General features: G+C 39.8%; 1 protein-coding gene and 1 non-coding gene across 2 annotated transcripts; one reads left to right on the top strand and one right to left on the bottom strand.

Annotated features, from left to right (window-relative positions):
• Positions 1-2,080: 2,080 nt before the first annotated feature.
• LOC141587703 (uncharacterized) lies at positions 2,081-3,688 on the top strand. The gene has a single exon (XM_074409177.1). The coding sequence runs from the start codon at positions 2,081-2,083 to the stop codon at positions 3,686-3,688; it is 1,608 nt and encodes a 535-aa protein (XP_074265278.1).
• A 10,084-nt stretch (positions 3,689-13,772) lies between these two features.
• Positions 13,773-13,879, bottom strand: LOC141589429 (small nucleolar RNA R71). The gene has a single exon (XR_012520368.1). It is a non-coding gene; the product is annotated as a small nucleolar RNA R71 (small nucleolar RNA).
• Positions 13,880-25,686: the final 11,807 nt, after the last annotated feature.

Consider the following 25,686-nt stretch of genomic DNA (forward strand, 5'->3'; position numbering starts at 1 on the left):
CATTTCGGGAAAATCTGGGAAAGTAATGTGATTCAATCAAGAATTGGAAGGCGGAGAAGACGGTGGATTCTCCTCGAAAAGCTCGTTCTCGTAAAAGCTACTATGAGAACTAGGCTCTTCCTCTGCCTGTTCTTGAAATAGCCTCCTTTTTACGTGCAGAGATCTCTCAATCTCGGGATCAAAAGGTAGTAGTGGACCACCCTGCGACCTGCGCATAAGAAGAAACTACAACAAAAATGAGAATAGTCCAAGGAACTGGTGTCCCTTAGACCGAAAAAGGATTAAAACGAAACAACTAGTAAATTGAACAATTGCCTCCCCGGCAACGGCGCCAAAATTTGACACGTCGCCCGCGCACTGTCAAAAATAAAACCTAACGGTCTCAACTAAAAATGTAGTAGAGGCAGTCGAGTATCGAATCCTCAGGGAGGTAATGCAACTACAGCTGTCTATTCTAATCCTATGGTAACAATGGGTGTTGATTAAATTTTTGGTTCTAAACTACGGAGTTGAAAGGAAAGAGAAATAAAGCAGAGAGCAGTAAAGCAGGAAAAAAGATTTAAAACTATCAATAAGAGAGGGACATGTCGGGAATTCGGTTCACTACGGTAGTTCAACAACTTAGCAGTAAATGACTCAGACGAACTAATGCGAGACGGATATTAGAAGGTCCTTTCGGTCCACTTCCCACCCTAAAATACCACTAACTTAACTTTCGTCCTCATTAGGGTAGTCTACTGTTTATAGCAGGCCTATTTAGTCCAATCTTTCGATCCAGGATTAATTGTAGCCAGATTAATGGGTGACATAGAAGCGTGCACTCAACTAGGTCGAGAATTACAGTTATATTGCTATAGTGACAGAGTCTCTTAATCAATTCGTCCAATTCATTCACTACGTCGTCATTTCTCTACCGCAGATCCCCTAATCCCAACATGAAGGGGTTTAGCTACTCATATTCGTAATTAATCTAACAGCAAACAAGATTCCAGCAGAAGACATAATGAAATAATAATAAAGCGCAATAATAATAAAACTAGGGCAGAAGAATAAATGAGAGCAACAAGAAATTAATGCAACGAAAGGTTAATTATTATTAAGGGAAGAGAGAATTACTATCCAAGCAAATTCCGGCGTAAAGAACTCGTAATCCGAGTGAAGCAATCCGAAAACGAAAGTAACAGTAGAGAAGGTTCAAAGCAACGTAGGAAGTAACAGTAGGTTTCTAATGTAAAACTTAGAGAGTAAAAGAGATGAAAAAAGAATGACTAATAACCTAGTAAAACATAGGTTAAATAGCCAAAACCAAAGTGTTTATGCGGAAGTAAATAAAACATGGACTGATTAAAGCCCACGATGTCGAAATCCTCTCGATCGAGTAGGCTAAACCACTCGATCGACCAATGTCTCAGCATAAGTCCCTCGATCGACCAGCAGGTCACTCGATCGAGGGCTTGGTCATGTGCATCTTACTCGATCGAGGAAGGAACCTCTCGATCGAGCCTCAGGGAGCCTAGGAATCACTCGATCGTCCACCAAACAGCTCGATAGACCACTTGGGTCTTCAATTCACTCACGTCTTCACCCAAACACCTCGTAATGCGCGCAACGACACTTCCAAGTGCAATGTCTTACTCTGGGACAATCCCGTCTCCTCTAAATGCATGCAAAAAGGACGAAAAGGAGCATGGTTCCACCACTTTCGCGATCATTCCTACAAAAAGGACAAAATACACCAAAGTAGCCAATTCGGGGCAAAATACTATAAAAATAGTATAGAAATGCATAGAAATACGTGCTGAAATAGGCCAAAAAGACTATACATTAGGCACGTATCAGTTTTCTACTTGAAAATCATCAATATCGAAAGAAGAAGAAGGCTTTTTATGGGAAAACGGATCATAGGAAACCCCCTGTGTTTCTGAGTGGAGAAGAGTACTACGATAAGGTTAAGAATATAACTACAGTTTTTGGAAAACCGTACGTACCTCCACCAGATGGAGTATATCATACAAAGAGGTGAATTTCTTGGGAACTTCCATATTGGCAGCACTTGTATGTGAGGCATTGCATTGATGTTATGCACGTGGAGAAGAACGTGTTTGATAGTGTAATTGGAACATTGCTCAATATGCCGAATAAGACTAAGGATGGGGTGAAAGCTCGAAATGACATGGCTGCTAGGGGGCGTATCGAGTTAAAACCAATTGAGAAGGGAAAACGTATCTATATACCACCGTCTTGCACGACTCTTTCTAAGAAGGAGAAGATGATTGTTTGTGAATATTTAAAAGGGGTCAAAGTACCACATGGATATAGCTCTAACATAAGTCGTCTTGTTTCCATAAAAGATTGTAAGTTAGTTGGTATGAAATCTCACGATTGTCATGTTATGCTTACACAATTGCTGCCGGTGGCCATTAGATCCGTATTGCCTAAGCATGTTAGGCAAGTCATCACCAAGCTTTGCCTCTTCTTTGATGCAATCAACTCAAAAGATATCCATCCTGACAGCTTAGATGACTTGCAAGCGGATGTTGTTGTGACTTTATGTGAATTAGAGATGTACTTTCCGATTTCTTTCTTTGACATCATGGTACACCTGGTCATTCATTTAGTGCGTGAGATTAAACTTTGTGGTCCGGTGTTTCAACGAAACATGTGGGCGATGGAGCGAGAGATGGGTACTTATAAGAGACGAATGAAGAATCGTTGTCGTCCTGAAGGTAGTATTGTTGAAGCAACAATTGCATGTGAGACAATCCAATTCTGTGTTGACTATATGGCAGATGTTCAGCCTATTGGAGTTCCCATATCTCGGCACGAAGGTAGACTCTTAGGGAAGGGTACTTTGGGTAAGAAACAAATGAGAGTGGACCGCGATTCTTTTCAGAAAGCACATTTATATGTTTTACAACATATGACAGAGGTCCATCCCTATTTAACCGAGCACCTGGAGTTACTGAAGCGACAAAATCCACATAAACGCGATGACTGGTTGTTGAATGAACATAGTCGAACTTTTGCGGAGTGGTTTAAAGGTAAGGTGATGAGTGAGTTGTCTACACAATCTCATAATGTAAGTGCTAACTTACTTTGGTTAGCATATGGCCCTAAATCGAACATCACATCATTTGAAGGGTATGATATCAATGGGTTTTGCTTTTACACAAGCCGACAAGATGAGAAGAGTACAATGCAAAATAGTGGAGTGACTCTTCTTGCATCATCAGAAGAATATGTTGGAAAGGGTAAGGATCCCGTAGACATCACAAGGGCATACTATGGGAAAATTGAGGATATTTGGGAGCTTGAGTATGTAACTTTTAGTGTACCCTTGTTTCGGTGTAAATGGGTAGATTCTGATAAGGGTGTCACCGTTGACGATATGGGATTCATTTCGGTAAACTTTAATGTTGTTGGACATATACATGAACCCTTCATTCTTGCATCTCAAGCGAAACAAGTATTCTACATTGAAGATCCTTTAGATAAGAGATCATCCGTGGTTCGTTATGGGAAAAGGCGTATTCTTGGTGTCGAGGGAGTAGTTGACGAAGAAGAATATGATCAACTTGATGAACTCCCTCCGGTTTCAGTCAAGCGTCGATCGGTTCAAGATTTACGTGATGAAACTTATATGCGACAAGATCATGATGAGGGTCTATGGTTCGATAACTTTAAATAGTTCATGGTTATTTTAGGTACTTCTATTGTTCGTTAACAAATGCACAACAAACCATATATTTTAATAATCCACCAGTAAATTGGATTTTTACATTTTTTCGAGATATCTTAAGAGGGGTTTTGAAAATTGTAAATCCAACTCATAGTTATTTAACTTTTGTGCCACTGCTAAACTTTTACACTTCTGTTGCTTATGAAAGATAAGATAGTGGACATTTTTCAAAATTAACGAATTTTGTGCCACGCAATTTGCTGTTCTTTGTACTTGTCAACTTGAAATGGTTGGACGAGGAAATCCTGAGAGTAAATACAAAATGACTCCTTGAAGATTGGTCATTCATTTGTGTCTTGCCCACAGACCTGAAAATCAAAATAGAAACTTGTATATCAAACACGACAACAAGGAACAATTCAAGTTTCCAATCCTTACACTCTTCCCTATCACACCACCCCTTTTATTAGTAATTGTAGTCCTCCTTCAGTTTAAAAAGTAGTTTGGCAACCATGGATGAACATTGAAAATTTGATTAAAAAAAAAAAAAGTACACATACCGGCATTCTCACGCTCGCTTCAAGTAAAAAGCCTCTTACGAGTGAAAACATCTACACTGTTAAGGCCAGACACATATTGGTCTCCATTTGCATCAGTCTTAATTTCATGCTTTTTGTCATTATTGATACGGTTAGATACCGAGAGATCCCGTATTGTGTTGTTGTATATCTCCAACACTGAGGCCTGATGAAGCAGATTATCAATTGACCATTAGTATGGTCCTATGGAAGGACTAATTTAAAAGATGAATATACAATTACTACAGTAATATACTTACTTGCATGTCATAATTCCAGCCTTGGGTGATCTAGCTCTTCTTTTGGTCTCAAAGTTAAGTTCCAATGAATATATAATTGCATATTCATCCATGTTCTCAAATGAATCACAGCCACTTAACTAACAAGAGTCAAGACAGATAACTTACCTTGAAAGCAGGTTCAGGCTCTTCTCTCCCGGGATTATCAGATATTTCCATTACCCACTGCAAGTAGACCATATCATACACTTAATCACATAGTGCATCAAAACAATTTAAATGCAGAATAATTGGTTAGAGCACATTCTTTTAATTATATCGTCTAAACATTTATCTCTTTGAATTTTTTTTTTCATATTTGGTATGTACTAACTATTTTTCTTAATTTATTTCCTTAGGTATATAATGGACAAGGAAGCCCCCACGAGCGAAAATGACCATTGTAAGAAACCCAAACGTAAAGGGAGAGGTGCAACAACCGGTATAAAGACCAAAAAACAAGATAAAGGGCCTAAGGGTATTGATTTTGATGAGCACGATAGGCCTTTTGGAGCATGGAGGCTAGATTTTGTTAGAGATATTGGTCAAATCGCCCGGAATAATATCAAGATCACATATGAGGATTTGTTTAAAGTACCCGAGGGAATTAAAGATTCAATTTGGAAAGACATAAAGGTTCTGAATTTTTTTATTATTGATTATGGACGGTTGGTTGAGCATTTTGGTTTCTGTCTCTGATTAGCATCTGAAAATCAAATTGTGCTAGTAATTTTTCCACATTGTCTCGTCTTATGTTTTTTGCCATTATGATTAATTAGGGCCATATGCTAACCAAATGATGTGATGTTAATTATGGTCATATGTGATGAGCCTTCGAGGTTCTGGTATAAGGTTGTTGCTGATGCACCATAGTGTTAGTGTACGTTTTTTACTTTGAGAAAGATAATATTGTCTGATCTGACTTTTCTTGATTTGTTTATTGAGAAATAGCTGCTACTGTCCTTGACATCAAAAGTCGTTAACATTAGAAGCCATAGTTTGATGTTTTAATATTTTTGAGTTAAATGAAACTTTTCTACCATGTTTATGAATTATTTTTATAGACCAATTGGAACTTCAAAGATGATGCGATGCGTATGAAGGTTTTAAGCAAGGTGGGTGTGAGTTGGAGGTTGTTTAAGACAACCTTGACTACTTATTTTATCTACAAAACTAGAAAACAGAGGAGACAAGTACCTTTAGATGATCCTTTGACTCTTTATAAAGGAATAACACCAGATGATTGGAAGGAGTTTGTGAAACAACGAATGGATGAGAAATTTAAGGTGAATTATTTTATTGTTTGTTAATTATATTCAGCCATCTCTTTCTTTCAAGTTTATTACTAATAAAAAATATCATATATTATTAAATTGCAGGAAAAAAGTAGAAAAGCACGGGAATCCCAAAAGCATAATGTGCATAAACATTTTATGGGAAGAGCTGGCTATATGGGTAAGTTGGAGGGTTGGTATCAAGAAGAATTAAATGCTGCCTTGGCTAATGATCTTGATGCCGATCCTAAAACGACCGAGAAAGATGTTATGAAACGTTTTGAGGATCGGGGTTATTTGTGGATCAAGGGACATACCCCTTCATCTAAGGACCTTTCGTCGCAAACGAAAGATTTGATAAGTGAAATTGTAAGTGACTAACTATTTCTTTACGTTTTGAGATGTATTTGCTGTCCAGTGTCTTATGTAGTGTATGAGCTCAACTTCTCAGCATTTTATGAGAAGATACAGGAAATCAGGAGAGTAAAGAGCTGAACTTTGAGCAGTGTCCAGCTTTTGAAGATGTGATTTGGTTTTGAGCTAGTGTCTTGTGTTTTTGTTGATTAAATTGGTTAGCTTTATTGTCGGGATGACTGGGATACTGAATAATGAGCTATGTGAAACCAGAAATGCACAACCGTCGTTCAACCTAGGTTACAAGTAGGTTAACTGATGGAGTTTCATTTATCTTGCCTCATTTATGCTGCCTCATTTCAGGACCTCTATATTATGTTAGTTTCATTCGAAAAAAGAATTTTGATTGTTTGGCATAATGATTGTTTAGTTAACTTTGCAAGTCCTTAAATATTTCCTTTGTTGCCTTATTTGTGGTTTCTCCGAAAGTTAGTGAATAATTAATTTTCGTCTAAAATATTAACCATTTTTTCATGTGAGCAGAATTATTGGGAGGAGATGAAGAGAAAAGGGGAGTTTGTTCCTTCAGGAAGAGAAGATGTGTTGGTTAAGGCAACGGGAAAATTTGACCGACCTGGATTCATAAGAGGAGTTGGAGGCTTAGTTGGTCTTACTAGCTTTTTTGGAAAATCAAATAGTCCGGGAGTTAATAAGAAGGTGTATACGGAGGATGATTTTAGGTTGTTTAAGGAAGAGGTGAAAAAAGAACAAATGGTTGATGTAAAAAGGTTGGTAAAACAACATGTGTCCGAAATTTTAAAGTCTCATCTCGAATCAAAGTCATTAGATGACAACGAAATTACAAAGATGATGGATGTCTCCTCCTCTCACCTTCTTGAGAGTAGTTCTCATTCTACCAAGCTTAATGATCGCTTCCTTGAGATAGAGGTATATATGTATAGTATGAATGACCATCTTATATTACTAGTTGTTGAGATAAAACTTTACATTTCATTTTTACTACTCCTATAGGGTCCCGTCCCTTGTCGGTTGGTGTGTATGTTCTTTGAGACGAAGAACGTTGTTGCCGAGGGAACAATATGGCCATGGGTAGAAGGTAAGATGGTTCACAACACACCATTGGCCCGTGAAAATGCTCACGTGTCCATTGATAATATCAAAGATGGGAAGGCACTACTTCCAATTCCGTGGGATGGACATGAAAGGGTTGGTGAGGTTATTGGAAGTTTTGCACAGTGGCCTAAATCATTGGGTTTATTAGGAACTGACGAGGTAATAAAATGTGCAATTAATTTATTAGTTATTATTTTTGCAACTATCAAGAAGCCAATTAAGTGTTGTTTTTTAAGTGTTAGTATTAATTGTAATTGCTAGGATGATCTTAAGGGTAGAGACAAGGTTCAACAGGCTAAGACTACTAAAGACACGGATAATCTAGGAAAGATAATAAAGCGTCGGTGGTGGTAGCAAGGAGATTCAGTTCTTTGAGGCGGTAATGAATCTCTTACTAGTTGGTTTTTAAAACTTGTAATTTTCCTTATTTGGTTTTTAAAACTTATAATTTTTAGGTGAAGTCAACAAAGAACAAAAAGGGGCCTCTAAATAAGGACGAGTTGAGCCGTTTGGATTCCCACCATCGAGAGATTGGAAGACATGATATGTTCTGCTATTTCGGGAAAATATTCGTTGTTTACTATAGAGATTAGTGAGTTAGTCTATTCAGACGAAAGTCCGATTAAGGCGATAATCGTGTTTGATGATATTAGGGAGATGTTTAGATATGAATGGTTAAATATATCCATTCTTCAACTCTGGGGAAGGTATCACTTTTCTCATAATATTTCAATTAAATCTTTCTTTACAAATGTGTATATATTTATATACTTAAATTTTATTCTCATTATAATAATGTAGCTTCTTATATGATTATGGGACACAACGTGGAGTGACGGAAAAACTAGTTGGTTTTTTGTGTCCCGATAGACTTTGCACATATATGCATTCTTCGGTTGAGATGGAGAGATACTTAAGTGAGGCTTTAAGGAAGCAACAAGATAAGAGATATGTGATGGGTGCTTTTTTTGAGGCGTGAGTATTACAAAAAAATTTCTTGCATTTCATCAATTTTTTTTTCCTTTACATATTTTTTTTACCTTATTAAAGGATTTATAAGTTTTGTTATTTGATATAGCTCGCATTGGATGTTGGTTGTATTTTGTCTTGGAGATAATATTGCATATATTTTTGACTCGGATAAAGCGACAAAGAAGACATGGCAAATAAAAAGTTGCTTATCATGGTAAGTTCAATCGATTAACCATATAAATTATAGTTATGTTATGTATGAATGTCGATAATATGATTACATTTCATGTATTCAATTAATTTCAGGGCTTGGAAAAGGTATTCTTTTAGGGCGGGAACGCGTGATATGTTAAAAAAATGAACTCAGGATAAAAATGATTGAGGTATGAAGTTTTCCTTAGAAATTCAATTACGCCAACTACTACCACCCCACCTCCTATTTTTGTTTTACGCGTGATATTTTAAAAAAATGAACTACTCATGGATAGACTCTCTTGAAGCAGAGGTTTGGTGATGCTATTTAGCGATATTTACCGATGTAGGTTTTTACGATTACTTGTTTTGCCTCGATCAGAATCTTGCCCTTTTTGTGTCTTTTGACTTGTCTGGAGTATGTTGCTTTATACGGAAACTTGTTAACTTGTAACTATAACACGTATAACGTCATTTTATTTAGGGTAAATTGATAATTTATACCTACTATAATCCCATTTTTAAAATTTTATACCTAAGATAACTTTTTTTTTAAACTTATACCTATAATTTTGTTTTCCGTCAAACTTAATACCAATTTTCCAAAAGAGACATAAATTGATAGTTCTACCCTTACTAATAAAACATAATCACTCTCTTTCATTTATTAAACACCACAAACGCTACTACTTCTTCTTCTTTTATAGAATCATTGTTCTTCTTTCAGAGTCGTCATAATCGCTTTCTATTGCCGCTGTTACATTTCATTGAGCTGCCCCTTACTCTTCACTGAGTGAAACGATGTCCGACCCTTCTTAATATCATTCTCCCCTTGCTTAGCTTATATATGCTCCCCCCCTAAACCCAAACAACCGGGGTTTTATTTTCATAAACAATTTAAATTGTTCTATAGAAATCCAATCCAAGCCAAGCCAAACAATTTAACTAGAATTAGTAAGAGAGGGAGAAGACTTTTGGGATTCTTATGAAATGAGCTACGGTTAACTTTTACACAACAATAAATCCTAAAGTTGGTCTTTTAATTATAGTTGAAGTAATAATTGAAGAAACCCATAAAAAATAGTTATGCAGGTAAGGAAAAATAGTGGCTGAACTATGGGTTGATTGAGAATGTTATGCAGGTAAGGAAAAAAAGCCCCAAGATAAGTCCCCCAAAATCGAGATATGCACTCACCTTTCCCCCTTCATCTCCACCTCCATAGGACAATCCGCTGCCGTAACCGATTCGATTCCAATGGGTCATACTTTAGAGGAAACTTGTCGCCTTTTGACCCAGGACTACGCCGTATTGGACCTTCCTTGTCGGTGGCTTTTTACGGCATTGATGAAGTGTCCGGACTTATCGACTCAGCTGTGGCCGATGAGGTTTTGTCAATTGGGGAACTATTCCTCTTTGTCTGGTTAAGAGGACGTTGCGCTTTGCTAGAAAGGTGTTGGAGCAGTTTGAAGGGGTTTGTTCCGGTGATAAAGGGTAAGTTCTTATAGTGAGGTGTTGGTGGGAAAGGAGGTGGTTTGTGTGGCGGCGGTGGTGGTGGTGGTGGTGGTGAGGTATATGTGGTGGATTTGCCCAGTTTGGGATTAATGAGTTAATGGGGTGGGAAAATGTGAAATCCCTTAAGTTAATAAGGGTAAAACCGTCAACTTATGTCTATTTTTGAGATTTGGTATTAAGTTTGGAAGAAATTAAGATTTTAGGTATAAGTTTTGAAAGAAAATTATCTTAGGTATAAGTTTTTAAAAATGGGATTATGCTAGGTATAAATTATCAATTTACCCTATTTATTTAATTATTATAATTATAATTCATTACCTTATGGTGGTAGTATATTTGACTTAGATTATATGAGCTTAGAGTCTTTACTTAACTCTTATTTTTCTATAAATATAGTGCACTCAACAGCCAGGGAATTATGAGTGTGGTTATTATGTTATGAAGTGGATGTATGATATCACCGCACGCTACGCATTATCGGAGGACGGCATAGAAAAGGTACTTGCTTTATTCTCTCAAACTATATTTTTTATTTCCCAAACTCCCAGCCCTAAAATTTTACATTACCTGAGTTTATATATGTGTTAAGCGATAAGGGGTTATTCATTTATTGTTTTGAAAGTTAATATTCCCACATTTCACAAACTCATATTGTTTGTATTTTTTTTTTGGAAAAATCTGGAAAAAAAGATAGAGATGAGCAGTACATGTTACATATGAGCTGAAGGCTGGATTAAAGGGGATGACTTAATTAATAAAAAAAGTAAAGCAACTGGCTAAAGAGGTAGCAAGTCTTGTGGTTTATTTGTAGAAGATAGACCATAAAGGTGGGCTTAATATGAGAATAATGAAAGATGGGATTACTATGGGAAGAAAGATAAAAGGTGGGATTATTATTGTCAATTATTCCTTTTTTTTTTGTAAATTGCCTATATTTTCCTAAGCCTCATCTTTTATGTAGTGTGTTTCAGGTGCGGAAATAACAATTGAACAAATGAATGAGGTTCGAGAGCTTTGGTCGCTTTATTGTGTAAAGAACGTCTAATGTATGGTTTGATTCGTAGGAATTCTAATTGAAAACATTTAACATTTTGTATTGTGGCACGCATTTAGTAGTGTTATAACTAGTTTTATGAATGGACGGAATTATTGTAATACGTTTGATATTTTTTGGTAAATAATAAATGGATGTGTTTGTTTGAATTATTGGAAGCAAAGCTCATGTTGCTTATTAGCGTATTATATGTAACATTTAGTTGCGGGTGCAAATTATTGAATCCGTATTGCCCTCATGAATTATAAGAAGTATTAGCATCAGTTCTAGAAGTTTTAATAAACCGATGTTAATGTAATTAGGTACATCGGTTATTGAGTACAACTGATGTTAATGTAATTATAAGTTACATCAGTTTTCAGTTACTAAGTAAAACTGATGTTAATATCATTAAATTACATCGGTTACTAATAATAAACGATGTAAAAAAGAATTATTTACATCGGTTTTGGTGAAGAATCGATGTAATTTATATGCTATTAACATCGGTTTTGGTCCAGAACCGATGTCAGTTTAAACCATTAACATCGGTTGTAAAACCGATGTTTTCTTATAAATTCAATAAACAACGCCCCCAGAAGCATCGCACCAAAACCGATGTAAATAGGCCTAAATAACCGATGTCAATGTCACTTTTTCTACTAGTGAAAATAGTCGTACAACTCCACATGAAAAACAAAATATATAAATATCAAAACGATGATGTCGTATAAAGTACACTAGAAAATGAATCTAATCCATAATAAAAGTACTACAACTCAGGAACACGTTTAATTCCCATGGAATTAACATGCCCTTCATGCTTATCTTGTCGTAATGGTTTAGTGAGAGGATCTGCTATATTATCATCTGTAGCAATCTTTTCTATCACTACCTCCTTTTGCTCCACGTAATCTCGGATTAGATGAGCTTTTCGTTGTACATGTCTAGACTTGTTGCTAGACTTAGGCTCCTTAGCCTGGAAGATGGCACCTCTATTGTCGCAATAGATGGTGATCGGGTCATTCGAACTAGGCACTCTGAGATAGTCCTTGTAAGAATTGACGCATCCATATCGCTTCCTTTGCGACTTCGGACGCGGCATAGTACTCGGACTCGGTCGTAGAATCTCTTTGTAACACTTTGTTTGGAACTCTTCGGTGATTGCAGCGCCATTAAGAGTAAAAACGAATCCAGTCGAGATTTCGAGTCATCTCGATCTGTTTGGAAGCTAGCATCTGCAGAACGGTTTGCGCAAAGCTTTTGCTCGCCTCCATAAGTCAATGCCCAATCCTTAGTCCTCCGTAGGTACTTAAGAATGTTCTTGTGACCATCCAATGTGATTCACCTGGATTTGTTGGAATCGACTCGTCATACTCAATGCATATGCCACGTCTGGACGTGTGCATATCATGGCATACATGATTGATCCTATAGCCGAAGCATAAGGAATCCGGGTCATGCGCTCTTTCTCTTCCAGTGTCTCTGGTGCCTGAGACTTGCTCAAATGCACCCCTGGAGCCATAGGAAGAAACCCCTTTTTGGAGTTAGTCATGCTGAATCTCTCTAGAATCTTGTCAATATAAGACTCCTGACTGAGAGATAACATCCGACGTGATCTATCTCGATAGATACGGATGCCCAAAATTCTTTGTGCCTCACCCAGATCTTTCATCTGGAAATGGTTCTTCAACCATACTTTTACCGAAGTTAAGAGAGGTATGTCATTCCCAATTAGGAGTATGTCATCAACATACAATATTAGGAAGACAATCTTAATTCACCTTAGCCAGTATTATTTAATCCGTATTAAATAATTATCTCAACATCGCGTTTGACTAATTATTAGTCAATAACTCCGACTAACTGCTTAGTCATATAAGGCATCAACATGACTGTATTTTCATACCGTCACATCTCTCAAACGTATCCTATAGGTGTGACTTTTAGGGACCAGTTGATCACCACCATCTGTATGACAATAACGTCAAACTTATCTAGCAAGCCAACCGTTATTGATAAACGTGGACCAACTGATAATAATACAAAAGTATACCCTTTGATCCTTTTAGAGATTTATATGTCATTGCACTAGCTGTGGAGGACACCAGCCCCAACAAGCTCCCACTTGTCCGTACAAGTGTATGTGCAATAACGTTATCCGCACTAACTGGAGGACACCAGCTCCAACACACTTGAGAGGTATAATTTGATAACCATCATGTTTTTAGCGCCGTTGCCGGGGAGCAAAGGCTAGATATTAATCGTTTTTTTCTAGTTTAGACTAGGTCTTTCTTTGTTACTAATTCCTTTCTTGAGTAGTGGAAGGTGTTTTAGAAGAACCGGGTAGTGTTGAGTTCTTTGAGAACCCATTTGGAATTCCCGAAGAAGCAACAATGGCTGCGGTTCCTATGAGGGATATTTTGGCTCCGAAGAAGGTGGTGAACCCAAGTATTGTCAAGCCACCTATTCAAGCCAACAACTTTGATGTGAAGGCCACTTTGTTGCAACTAGTCCAATGAAACCAATTCGGAGGGGGAGCTACCGAAAACCCCAATGAACATCTTAATGATTTCTTGGATAGTTGTGATATGTTTAAGGCAAATGGAGTGTCGGAGGATGCCATCCGCCTTAGGCTCTTTCCTTATTCCTTGAGGGGGAGTGCTAAGGAATGGTTGAAGAGTTGTGAGCCCGATTCTCTTAGGACTTGGAACGATGTCTCCAAGGCCTTCTTGAACAAGTACTTTCCACCACAAAGGACCACGAGAATCAAGAGTGAGCTTCAAGGCTTCACCCAACATGATGATGAGACCCTTTATGAGGCGTGGGAAAGGTATAAAGGACTCCAAAGGTTGTGCCCCCATCATGGGATCGGAGATGATGAATTGATAAACAACTTCTATGAGGGGTTGAACAATGAGATGAAAATGAATCTAGACTCCGGCTCGTGAAAAGGGGCGCTTGACAAGATAGATCACAAGACGGCTAAGGAGCTTATAGAAGAGATGGCATCCCGTACTTTTCATTGGAATAATGACCGCCACAAGAGGAAAGGGAAGTCCAAAGTGGAATCAACAAACAATGTGGAATTCAAGGGATTGATAGAGGAACTCAAGCAACAACTTGCTTTGTTGAACTCAAGCAACACCTCTAGAAACTCTTCATCAAGTAGGTCTCAAGTGTATTGTTGGGAGATTTGTGGAGATCAAGGGCATCCACCAAATGAATGTCCTTTGATGATGTGAGAGGCAAATTGTATGGAGCAAGTGAATGGAGTGTGGGAATCAATTCCGCCTAGACAAGCATTCAACAACAATCAACACCATCCCGGAATGAGAGCCCACCCAAATTTTTCCCATGGCTCACAAAATGTCCAAAACCCCACTTTTCAACAAAAACAACAATTTACACCAAATTTTCAAGCCCAAAAGCAAAATCCCACCTTTCAACCAAGACCACAATTCCAACCACTCAATCAACCAACCATCCCACCATTTCAACAAAATTCCCAACCTTTCCAACAATTCAACCAACCCAAGTCAAATATGGAGCTCATGATGAAGCAATTGATGAATACTCAAAACCAACTCATCAATACTCAAACCCAATTCATCACTCATTCTAACCAAAAACAAGAGGAGACAACATCTTCTATCAACCAACTAAGAACTCAAATGCAAGCCTCCCAAAGAATGAAGGATAATCAAATCTCTCAATTGGCTTCTCAAATGAGTCAATTGCAAGCCTCAAATGGAAAGGTTCCGGGTAAAACCGAGGAGAACCCAAAGACCATTAATGCTATACATTTGAGGAGTTGTAGGGAGTTTGAAGACCGGGTGTTCATAAAGAGGAAAAAGAGTCGCAAACCGGAAGTTGTGGTTGAACCACCAAAAGTGGTTAATTAAAGATGATCTTGTGGAAGTTGTTGTGGAGACTCCCATGCTTATTGATGAGTCCACCAAGGTTTTTGATGAACCCACCAAGATTGTTGAGGAACCCAAAAAACAACATGTGAGAACATATGTGCCGCCGATTCCTTTTCCCCAAAGGTTGGCAAGGGCAAAGCTTGAACAAAAGTATGGGAAATTCATGCACATGATAAAAGGTGTGAACATCACCATGTCTTTTATTGATTCAATCAAAGAGATTCCCGCTTATGGTAAATTCTTGAAGGAGTTGATTTCCAACAAAAATTCTTTGAATGCCTCAACAACGGTGAATTTATCCAAGGAATGTAGTACCATTCTAATGAATGAGTTACCCCAAAAGCTTGAAGATCCGGGGAGTTTTTCCATAACATGTGATACGTGCCTAATGTATAGTTTTTTTAGCCTATTTCAGCACGTATTTTTATGCATTTTTATACTGTTTATATAGTATTTTGCCCCGAATTGGCTACTTTGGTTCGTTTTGTCCGTTTTGTAGAAATGAACGCGAAAGTAGTGGAATCGTACCCTTTTTCGTCCTTTTTGCATGCATTTAGAGGAGCCGGGATTTTCGAGGCAGTCGGGCATGGACTTGAGCTGATTTGAAGACAAATGACTCGATCGAGCAGTTTTACCACTCGATCGAGTGGTTTTTACGTCCCCAGTTGGTCGATCGAGTAGTTATCTACTCTATCCAGAAGTTTCTGAAAAGAGAGTTACTCGATCGAGTAACTATCTACTCGATCGAGTAGATTATGCTGAGGTTTAGCTCGATTGAGTGGTTTTATTCCACTCGATCGAGTGGTTTCTGCTATTATGGGCTTTAATTAGCCCGTGAGTTGTTTTATTTCGCAAAACTTATCTATTTTCCTATTTAAGCACGCCTTACTAGGTCATTAGGGAGGATCTTTATCTTAATCATTCTACACAGAGAACTTGACTGCGTACTTCATTCCCTTTCACTGTAACTTTACTTTGGGATTATTTTGCTCGGATTCGATTGTTCTTTACGCCTGATTCGCACGATTGTAATTCCTTTCTCTTCTCTTAATAATAATTAATCGTTTGGTTGCTTTAAATTCTTGTTTACTTCATTTATTCCTTTGCCCTAATTTACTCTTTATGCAATTTAATTATAGTTTTAATATGTTGAATCCTGGTAATTTATCTGCTGTTAGTTTTGATAGTTTAATTAGCGATATGAGTAGCTAAACCCCCTTCATGTTAGGATTAGGGGATCTGCGGTAGCAATGTGACGATGTAGTAAATGATTTAGATGAATTGATTGTGAGATTCTGTCACCATAGCAATTTAATTGTATTTATCGACTTAGTTGAGTGCACGCTTCTGAGTCATCTCTTTAATATGGCTAAAATTAATCCTAGATCGAAAGATTGGACTAAATAGGCCTGCTATGAACAGTAGATTACCCTGACGAGAATGAAAGTTAAGTTAGTGGTATTTTAGGATAGAAAGTGGACCGAAAGGACTTTTCCGTATCCGTCTCGCATTAATTCGTCTGAGTTGTTTACAGCTGAGTCACTGGACTACCGTAGTGAACCGAATTCCTGACATGACCCTTCTCTACTTGATAGTTTAAGTCTATTTCTCTGCCTTTACTGCTCTTTTCTCTACTTCTCTTTCCTTTAAACTTTTAGTTTAGAAAACCAATTTAAACAACCCCCCATTTGTGACCAAATAGACGGACCATTTAAAGATATCTTGCCTCCCTGTGGAGATCGACCTGACTTCCCTAGCTATATAGTTAGTTTAGTTAGTTTATTTTTTGATAGGTACACGACAGCCCTATCAAATTTTGGCGCCGTTGCCGGGGAGGCAATTGCCCTATCTGTTTTCGTTTCGTTTATTTTATCCGTCTCAGGGAATTTTTATTCCTTGAGGCAGTTCTTATTCATTTTCTTTCAGTGTTGTTTATGCCCAGGTCAGACAGGTTTGAGTTAGTTGCAGCTGATTCAGAGCCGGAGAGATCATTCAGGCATAGACTCCGTCTGCAGAGAAAATCGCGAAAGGAAGACTTGAGTACTTTCGAGCCAGAGCTAGATCATTCTCTTTTCGCTAAAGACATTCCTATTTCTGCCGATCAACCAGTAAAGATGCCAAAGCTTTCTAGTCATTCGGTGCCTAAAGCAACCTCGATTCCAAAGGGTTTCAATCTCCAGACTGAGGATGGGAATACATTCGACATCCGTCCTTCCTGTATCAACCTGGTGGAGAGAAATCTTTATAGAGGTGTGGCAGGTGAAGACCCGAGGAAGCACATAGAGGTCTTTACAGATTATTGTTCTACTATCCCCGCCACTAAGGGGGTAACTCAAGACAAGATTAAGGAGGTTCTATTTCCTTTCTCTTTGGTTGACTCGGCCAGGAGTGGTGGTCGACTTGGACCGCAGTGCGGGGGTTCTGATTGGGAGTCTCTTGCTCTTGCCTTTTACAAGAGATACTTCCCTCCACAGCGCACCAATCTGTTGAGGGCCAAGATTACCAGTTTCAGACAGGCTCCCGATGAGACTTTGTATGAGGCGTGGTCCCGATTCAAGAAATTGGTGAGGTCTATTCCTCACCACGGTTTTGACCCATGGTTTATAGCCAATCAGTTCTACAATGGGCTGTATGATGACCACAGAGCCATACTTGATGCGTCATCTAGTGGGAGATTCCAGGAGAATACCGATGATGATAAGGGATGGGCCCTTATTGAAGAGATGGCGAATCACAATGCTGAGTATGGAAATCCGAGGGATAGTATAAGAACAGTGCATGCTGTCAATAAGCAGGTTGTGGCTTAGCTGGAAGCCATGAATGCAAGATTTGACAAGTTGGAGTTACAAGCTGCTGGGGAGCCTCAGACGGTCCATGTTCTTATTAGAGGAGAGACCGTCACATGTGAGAGATGTAGGAGTAATGATGGCCACACTGTTGTTGGCTGTCTTGTGGAGAAGGAACAAGTCCTTGCCTTTCAACAATATAGGCAAGGAGGGGGTTCCTATTACAACAACCAAGGGGCAGTCCATCCCAATTTGAGGTGGACTAGTCAAAATGTGCTCAATCCTACACCTCCTCCGCACAAAGCAGCACGGTAGTATGTTCCTCCACATAAGAATCAACAAGGCTTTCAGAAGCCTCCTTCCTTCCCTTCTCCCAATCACGGTGCATCATCTTCCGGTGGGGTGAGTGAAATAGGTGAGCTTAAGTCTATGTTGCAGTCCTTTACAAAGCAGTGGCAGCTGAGTGATCAACAGAAAGATGTGTCCATAAAGGCACTTGAAACTCAAGTTGCCCAATTAGCCACGAATCAATCCACAAGAAAGCAGGGTCAATTACCGACTCAAAATGAGAAGAATCCACATGAGACGGTAAATTTAATCAATTTGAGAAGCGGTCGTTCATATGAGGGACCGGAAGTGTTGAAATCAGACCTGAGGAAGGCTATAACTGATGATGAACAGTGTTTTGGCGAAGGAAATTAGCTGACGGCTAAGAAAGTGCTCGATCGACTGGTTTCTGGAGGTCGATCGAGCAGATTTGATGATGGAAGTGGTCGATCGAGTGAAAATTCAACTCGATCGAGTGAACAGGAAAAGGCGACTGCTCGATCGAGTGAAAATTCCACTCGATCGAGTGATATTGTTGAAGAAACTACTCGATCGAATGGGAATTTTGGTCGATCGAGTAGTTTTGATGACGAGCAGCTTGATCGAGAGCCTGCTAGTGCTCGATTAAGCGATAAATCACCGGAAAGACCTCGTTCAAGAGGAAAGAAGCGTCCAAAGAATACAAAGCTTGATCCGAGAGACACATTGGAAGAGAGAAACAAGGGACTCGAGATACCCATCACGGTTCCCTTCCCGAGGCGTCTGCAGAGTACTAAAGCTAATCAACAATTCGACAAATTTGTCGAACTTCTGAAAAGCTTAGAAGTCACTGTGCCATTCACCGAATTGCTGACAAAGATACCCTCTTACCTTAAATTTATGAAAGAAATTTTAACGCGTAAGAGGAATATTAGTGATAATGAGACAGTAGCTTTAACTGAGTTGGGGACGGCCCTAGTTCAGAATAAGTTACCTCCCAAACAGTCATATCCGGGTAGTTTCTCAATTCCGTGTCATATTGGTACCCATTTGATTGATAACGCGTTATCCGATCTAGGCGCTAGCGTGAGTGTCTTACCGTTGTCTCTGGCTAAGAGACTTGGTTTGACAAAGCTGAGTTGCACCAACATGACTGTCCAGATGGCCGACCGTAGTGTATCACGACCATTAGGTATAATAGAAGACATACCTGTTCAGATCGGGAGGTTCTTTATTCCCGTTGACTTCGTTGTTTTATACATCCCCGAAGATGCACACACCCCTATTATTTTAGGGAGACCATTTTTGTCTACTGCTCGTGCAGTAATAGACGTCGGGGGTAAGACGTTGACTTTTTAGGTAGGGGACAAGGAGCTGATTTTCCATCACTCTAAGTTCCGGAGGGCTCCCATGCAAGCTCAGCCTTGCAATGCCCTCTCTTCTATTAACCCTATTATTGACACTCCAGATGAAAATTTGGAGTATTGTGCTGCTATTGTTACCCCTCCGCCTCAGATTGAGAGCAAAAAGGAGGAAAGTTCGTCTGTTTTCCTTGCTGCAGGTACAGATGAAAGCAATGAAGGAGCTGTCAAAGGACATGGTGCAATTACTGTCAATCAAATTGGAAGTGAGGATGCTAAAGACGGTGATAAAGGAGCAAGGATGAGGAAAGTTCGTGCATATGTGGACGTGAACTATTCCTCCCCTACTGTTTTAAATGATTCAAATTCAAGCTCATGGAAGCTGAAGAGGACAATCAACGTTGCTGAGATGACGTCCTCCAGTCAGGAGCCCTCCAAGGGGATACTGAATTGCATTGGGAAGTGAGCAGGGAATGCCCCGTGTAATACCTTGTAAAAACAATTTTTGAATTTTCCGTTGAATTTCTTTTATTACTTTTAATTAGGACAATTAGATTTTAGACAGTTTTTAGCGTAGATTTAAGACTATAGACTGTTCCTATGCGTATTTGGTATTTTGGGATATTTTTGCACGTGTTTTTATGCAGGTTTGGGGAATTTTTACGCAAATCCAAAGGAAGAATGACGAAATTAAAGAGCTTACGCGAGAAAAGAGCTCGATCGAGTGAAAAATGGTCGACCGAGTGCTTCTTTTCAGTCGATCGAGTAAAGCATATTTGGGAAGTTCTCGACCGAGTAGATTTCTACTCGATCGAGTAGATGGAGCATAAAAGTGTTCGATCGAGCGGTTCTAAACCACTCGATCGAGTGAATTGGAAAAGACGCAGGGAGTTTTACTTCAAACTCCTTTATTTTGTTTCTAATTCATTTCTTCCAAAATTTTCGTCACCCTCTTCCCCTAATTGCGATAAAATCATCCCCAAATCCCCATTTTTCTTGCTCTAATACCAAATCCGTCACCTACAAATTGTTACTTGTTAATTAATCTTTCAAAACCCCTTATTTACCCCTTGATTTGTGCTAGTTTACATGGTTTTATAGCGGGTTTAGGGTTCGCGGTTTTTAGATCGAAAAATCGCCATTTTTTGCTTGTTAATTGAAGATTAATTGCAATTTGTAGGTTTATTCTCATCAAGTAAGTGATTTCCTTACCTCATTGCATTTCAATTTAATTAATTTTGCATTTTTTATGAGCTGAATTGAAATTAGGGTTTCGAAATTCCCAGTCTAGTCAAATTTTTCAACTTTAACTTTCATTATTTGCCCTTACTTGTCTTGCTTGATGATCATTCCCGTATCCTCGTTGTTTCCTACACGTTTAATTCGAATTTTGCGAAAAATATGCGATATGGGCTCAGGACAGTCGAAATTTTCGACTGTCATCTTGGTTCCTGTTTCTGTAATTTGCTTAGTTAACTTCGTTTGTTGCTTAAATGCTGTTGTTGTTGACTGCTATTCCTCGCCCTATCGCCATTTACATGCTGTTATTCGAAATTTTTGAGGAATTTGGGAATATTTTGGGCTGATGTCGAATTTTTTCGACTGTATGGGGATTAACATGCTGTCACATGCTGGTTTTCTTGCTGGTTAGGCGCTGTTTTTCTTATCATGTCCCCTGCCCTTTGTATACAGGATGGATTCTAGCTCACTACCTTCCACCAGCTCATCTTCTAGTCCATCCCTGTCTGAGACGGTGGCCCCTGCTGTTGCCACCGTCCCCACTTTGGTTAGTACCGCAGCACCCGTGTTCTTGGTTTCATTTTGCGCAGTACGGTTTTACCCGACTAGCTCTGCTGCTAGCTCGCCATTGCCACTTCGATTCGGCCACCACTGCTAGCACTGCTGCTAGTCTCTCTTTAGTGGTGGCCACAACAGCCACTACTTCTACTCCAGCCGCCGTTTTCACACTTGTGGTGGACTTGCCTGCAGCTGCAGCTGCCGCTGCCTTTAGAGCAGCCATGGTTCCTCACACCGTCACTGCACGGGCTTCTACTTTGGGTTCTAGAGGCCGGGGCCGAGGTCGTGGACGTCACCGTTCCACACCAGCTACTGCTACCTCTACCCCCGACGCTCCTTCTACCTCAGCTGCTGCTTCTTCTACTTCAGGCACGATTACTGTTCGAGGGGACACCTCCCTCGACCCTCACCCAGACTATCCGCAGGTGTATTTTGTTAACACTTTACATCGTAAGAAGTTTTATCACCTGCTAGGCTGCGAGTTTGTACCTTCCCGATTTTTAGAGAAATCGGCACTTGTGAGACTCGGCATTTACGAGTCGGTTTGTGATTTACTACGAGGCACAGGGATGGCCGGACTCATCGCTATGAGCGGCCGTACCTTTCTGGAGCTCAGCCTTGAGTTTCTCAGCTCCTTTACCTTCTCCTCCGGGGCACACGATGCTGACCCCACTAGTTCTTCAGTGTCCTTCCGGTTGTTTAACCGGACTTTTCAGATGACTTTAGAGGAGTTTGGTAGGAGACTTGGCCTCTCCTCTACGGGAGAGACTACACCCCCTAGGAGGGTCTTTCGTCGGCTTTGGCGGACCCTGGCCCAGACCACTTTTACGGAGCGAAAGCTCCAACAGGTCCACCTTCCCCTTGTCCGTTGTTTTCTTAGATTGATGGGGAGCACCATTTTCGGCCGAAAGGAGCCGAACAACATCACAAACACCGAGCTCTCCATCCTGGGCGGTTACGAACGTTGGATCGTGAGGGTCCTTTTACCCTCAACATAGCTTACTTGACCGCCCAGTACTTTCAGGGCCAGGGGCTGAAGAAGACGGGATCTATTGCTTGCGGTGGCATAGCCACCATTCTTGCCCGTTCCTTCTTCCCTGTTTGGCCTCGTGACTTGCAGTACCTCGAGGGAGAGAGGTATCTGAGTCTGGATGCCATGCTATCTCAGCATTGGCGGACCCCAAACTACCAGACATGGAAGATAGACGGCTTCCTGTCTGTATACTTACCCTGTGACACTCTCCCCCGTCTAGACCCCTTGCCTACTGTTGCTAGGGGTGCCCGACTTCCACCACTAACTGACTTTCACCTTCCAGTCCGACCACCTCCCACTGTACCCGCCGCCAAGAAGCGGCGTAGAGTTGAGACTGGATAGGGGTCCACACCTTCAGGGAGTACCCAGCCTTCCACGGCTACTCCTATCCCGACCCCTACTCCCACTACTACTACTACTCCTACTCCCACTCCCACTGACCAGACACAGGCTCAGCCGGTCCTACCGGCTACTTTCGTACCACCTCCACCCTTTGTGGCGTCCGCGGTCATGGACCAAGGGCGCCGTGACGGTTTGTTGCTTGATATTGCAGAGCGACATACTCGTATGGAGAGCGACTTAGCTCTTACCTTACACCCTCTGTACGAGTACCACTTGAGGCGACACCGTCCGATCCCAGAGGGTTGGCCACACCCTTCCTTCTTCCGGTACCCAGCTGAGGGGTATCCGGAGTCTGAGGAGGAGGACGAGGACGAGGACCCAGAGGTGGCAGTGGAGAGAGCTCGAGTTGAGGAGCGGAGGAGGAGAGAGGAGGAGGCTGGTCCGGAGTACACGGTGGTGGACGACGACAACGACGCTGATGGGTAGCTACTGGTCTACTCACTTCCCCATTTTTCTGGCTGGTTTGGGGAAGGTCGCGTTTTGTATGTCTCTCTTACTCTTTTATTTTTGTCTCCTTTTATTTCATTGCTTTTATTTTATTGGTTGTATATTCCCGTTCCCCTGTATATATCTGCTGGTGTATGCTGGAGGACAATGAGGGCGTTGTCCGTTTTGGTTTGGGGAGGGTATTGCATCCTTTTGAGTCTGCATTTGCATTTGTTTTGCATTCACGTTTATTTATTTCAGCTTGCATTTTTGAAAAATTTCAAAAATCCAAAAATTTCACGTTTGTTTTTGCATATAGGTTGAGTCGGAACGATAGATTTCCGTGATGATAATGCACTATAACTTGTCATTTTACTTGAGCCTTGCACTTTATTGATAGTTATTAGCTTTGTCATACGCAAAGTCTACGAGTTTCTGTTCAAATATAGCTGACTGTTTAGACTTGACCTGATAAATTGGCAAACTACTTCATAAATTCGGAGTTTTAGAGCCCATAACTGGTGACATTCATGACCAGTTCATTAGAAATTGAGAGTAGTACTCCTTGCATAACATGTTCATTTTTTTTTTGCACATTTATGACATTCAATTTCTTGTCAAATGCACATATTCGGGTTTGTGGTTGGTGTCACATGCAGGGAGGTGCTTGCAATTTTTCCCTTTCCTTATATTTTTCACCCATTTAGCTCCACATAAGCCAAAACTTGCCTTTTTGACCCATTAGCTACATCCCAAATTAAGCCTGCCTAGTCAAGCTAGTTTAGTATGTTCTTTTGTGGTATGATTTTCCGTCTGCAGTTTGGTTCGTATCTCATTGTATGGAGTTGGTGTAAATAGAGGAAGGAGGAAAAAGAAAAAAAAGAAAAAAAAAAAGAAAAAAAAAAGGAAAAACGTGAAAGAAAAAAAAAAGAAAAAAAAAGAAAAAAAAAAGAAAAAAGAAAGAGCTGATTACGTGAAAAAGAAAGAAAAGAAAAAGAAGTTTGAAAAAAAATAAGTTGATTTGTTTGTTGTGATACATTCAGACGGTGTTTAAAAAAGGAAAGTTTGTGACCATCTGATTCCTCCATTCTTATTCTATATTTTTCAGGAGATTGTGTTTGAGTTTACTGAGTTGTGTGCCAAATGAAGGGCACTTGTACTTAGTTTTTCAGTCAGTTGAGATTCGGATGGTTTATTATGGTCCTGTTAGGAACTAGCTTGACGCTTTTACCTCCACATTTCCATAACTTGTTTTGCCTTTTCTCACCTGAACCTCACTATTCCCATATTATTTGTAAGCCCTCGGCTCTGACGGACATTATTGGTTGGAGTGTGTGCATTAGTACTTGAATTGTCTTTCATTTTTGTTGCATGCATGCTATGTAGGTCGCAGTTAGGTGAGTGACTGTCTTTTCTTCTCTCTTTTACATATAACATTCACCCTTTGCTTCATGAGAGAAGAGTGACCACGAGAGAGTCCGATTTTGTTGGTCTTCCAAGGTCGATAGGTTGGCTATATTTCTAAACAGCTTATAACTCGTTTGCGTATTGACTGCTTAGCTATAACTGTTAGTTTTTGTTGCATTAAATTGGTTCAAGTAGACAAGTTAAGCTAGCTCTGAGTTATCATTTCTGTTCCATTAGTGCATCTTAGTTTACTCGAGGACGAGTAAAGGTTCGGTTTGGGGAGATTTGATACGTGCCTAATGTATAGTCTTTTTAGCCTATTTCAGCACGTATTTCTATGCATTTTTATACTGTTTATATAGTATTTTGCCCCGAATTGGCTACTTTGGTTCGTTTTGTCCGTTTTGTAGAAATGAACGCGAAAGTAGTGGAATCGTATCCTTTTTCGTCCTTTTTGCATGAATTTAGAGGAGACGGGATTTTCCAGAGTGAGATATTGCATTGGGAAGCGTCAAGGCACGGTTTACGAGGCAGTCAGGCATAGACTTGAGCTGATTTGAAGACAAATGACTCGATCGAGCAGTTTTACCACTCGATCGAGTGGTTTTTACGTCCCCAGTTGGTCGATCGAGTAGTTATCTACTCTATCCAGAAGTTGCTGAAAAGAGAGTTACTCGATCGAGTAACTATCTACTCGATCGAGTAGATTATGCTGAGGTTTAGCTCGATTGAGTGGTTTTATTCCACTCGATCGAGTGGTTTCTGCTATTATGGGCTTTAATTAGCCCGTGAGTTGTTTTATTTCGCAAAACTTATCTATTTTCCTATTTAAGCACGCCTTACTAGGTCATTAGGGAGGATCTTTATCTTAATCATTCTACACAAAGAACTTGACTGCGTACTTCATTCCCTTTCACTGTAACTTTACTTTGGGATTATTTTGCTCGGATTCGATTGTTCTTTACGCCTGATTCGCGCGATTGTAATTCTTTTCTCTTCTCTTAATAATAATTAATCGTTTGGTTGCTTTAAATTCTTGTTTACTTCATTTATTCCTTTGCCCTAATTTACTCTTTATGCAATTTAATTATAGTTTTAATATGTTGAATCCTGGTAATTTATCTGCTGTTAGTTTTGATAGTTTAACTAGCGATATGAGTAGCTAAACCCCCTTCATGTTGGGATTAGGGGATCTGCGGTAGGAATGTGACGATGTAGTAAATGAATTAGATGAA

The sequence above is a fragment of the Silene latifolia genome, chromosome 6 (genome assembly GCF_048544455.1).
Source record: "Silene latifolia isolate original U9 population chromosome 6, ASM4854445v1, whole genome shotgun sequence".
Classification (NCBI taxonomy): Eukaryota; Viridiplantae; Streptophyta; class Magnoliopsida; order Caryophyllales; family Caryophyllaceae; genus Silene; species Silene latifolia.

What these genes read in the sequence shown, in the direction of transcription:
- LOC141587703 (XM_074409177.1), top strand. Translation starts at nt 2,081, where the DNA reads ATGCACGTGGAGAAGAACGTGTTTGATAGTGTAATTGGAACATTGCTC.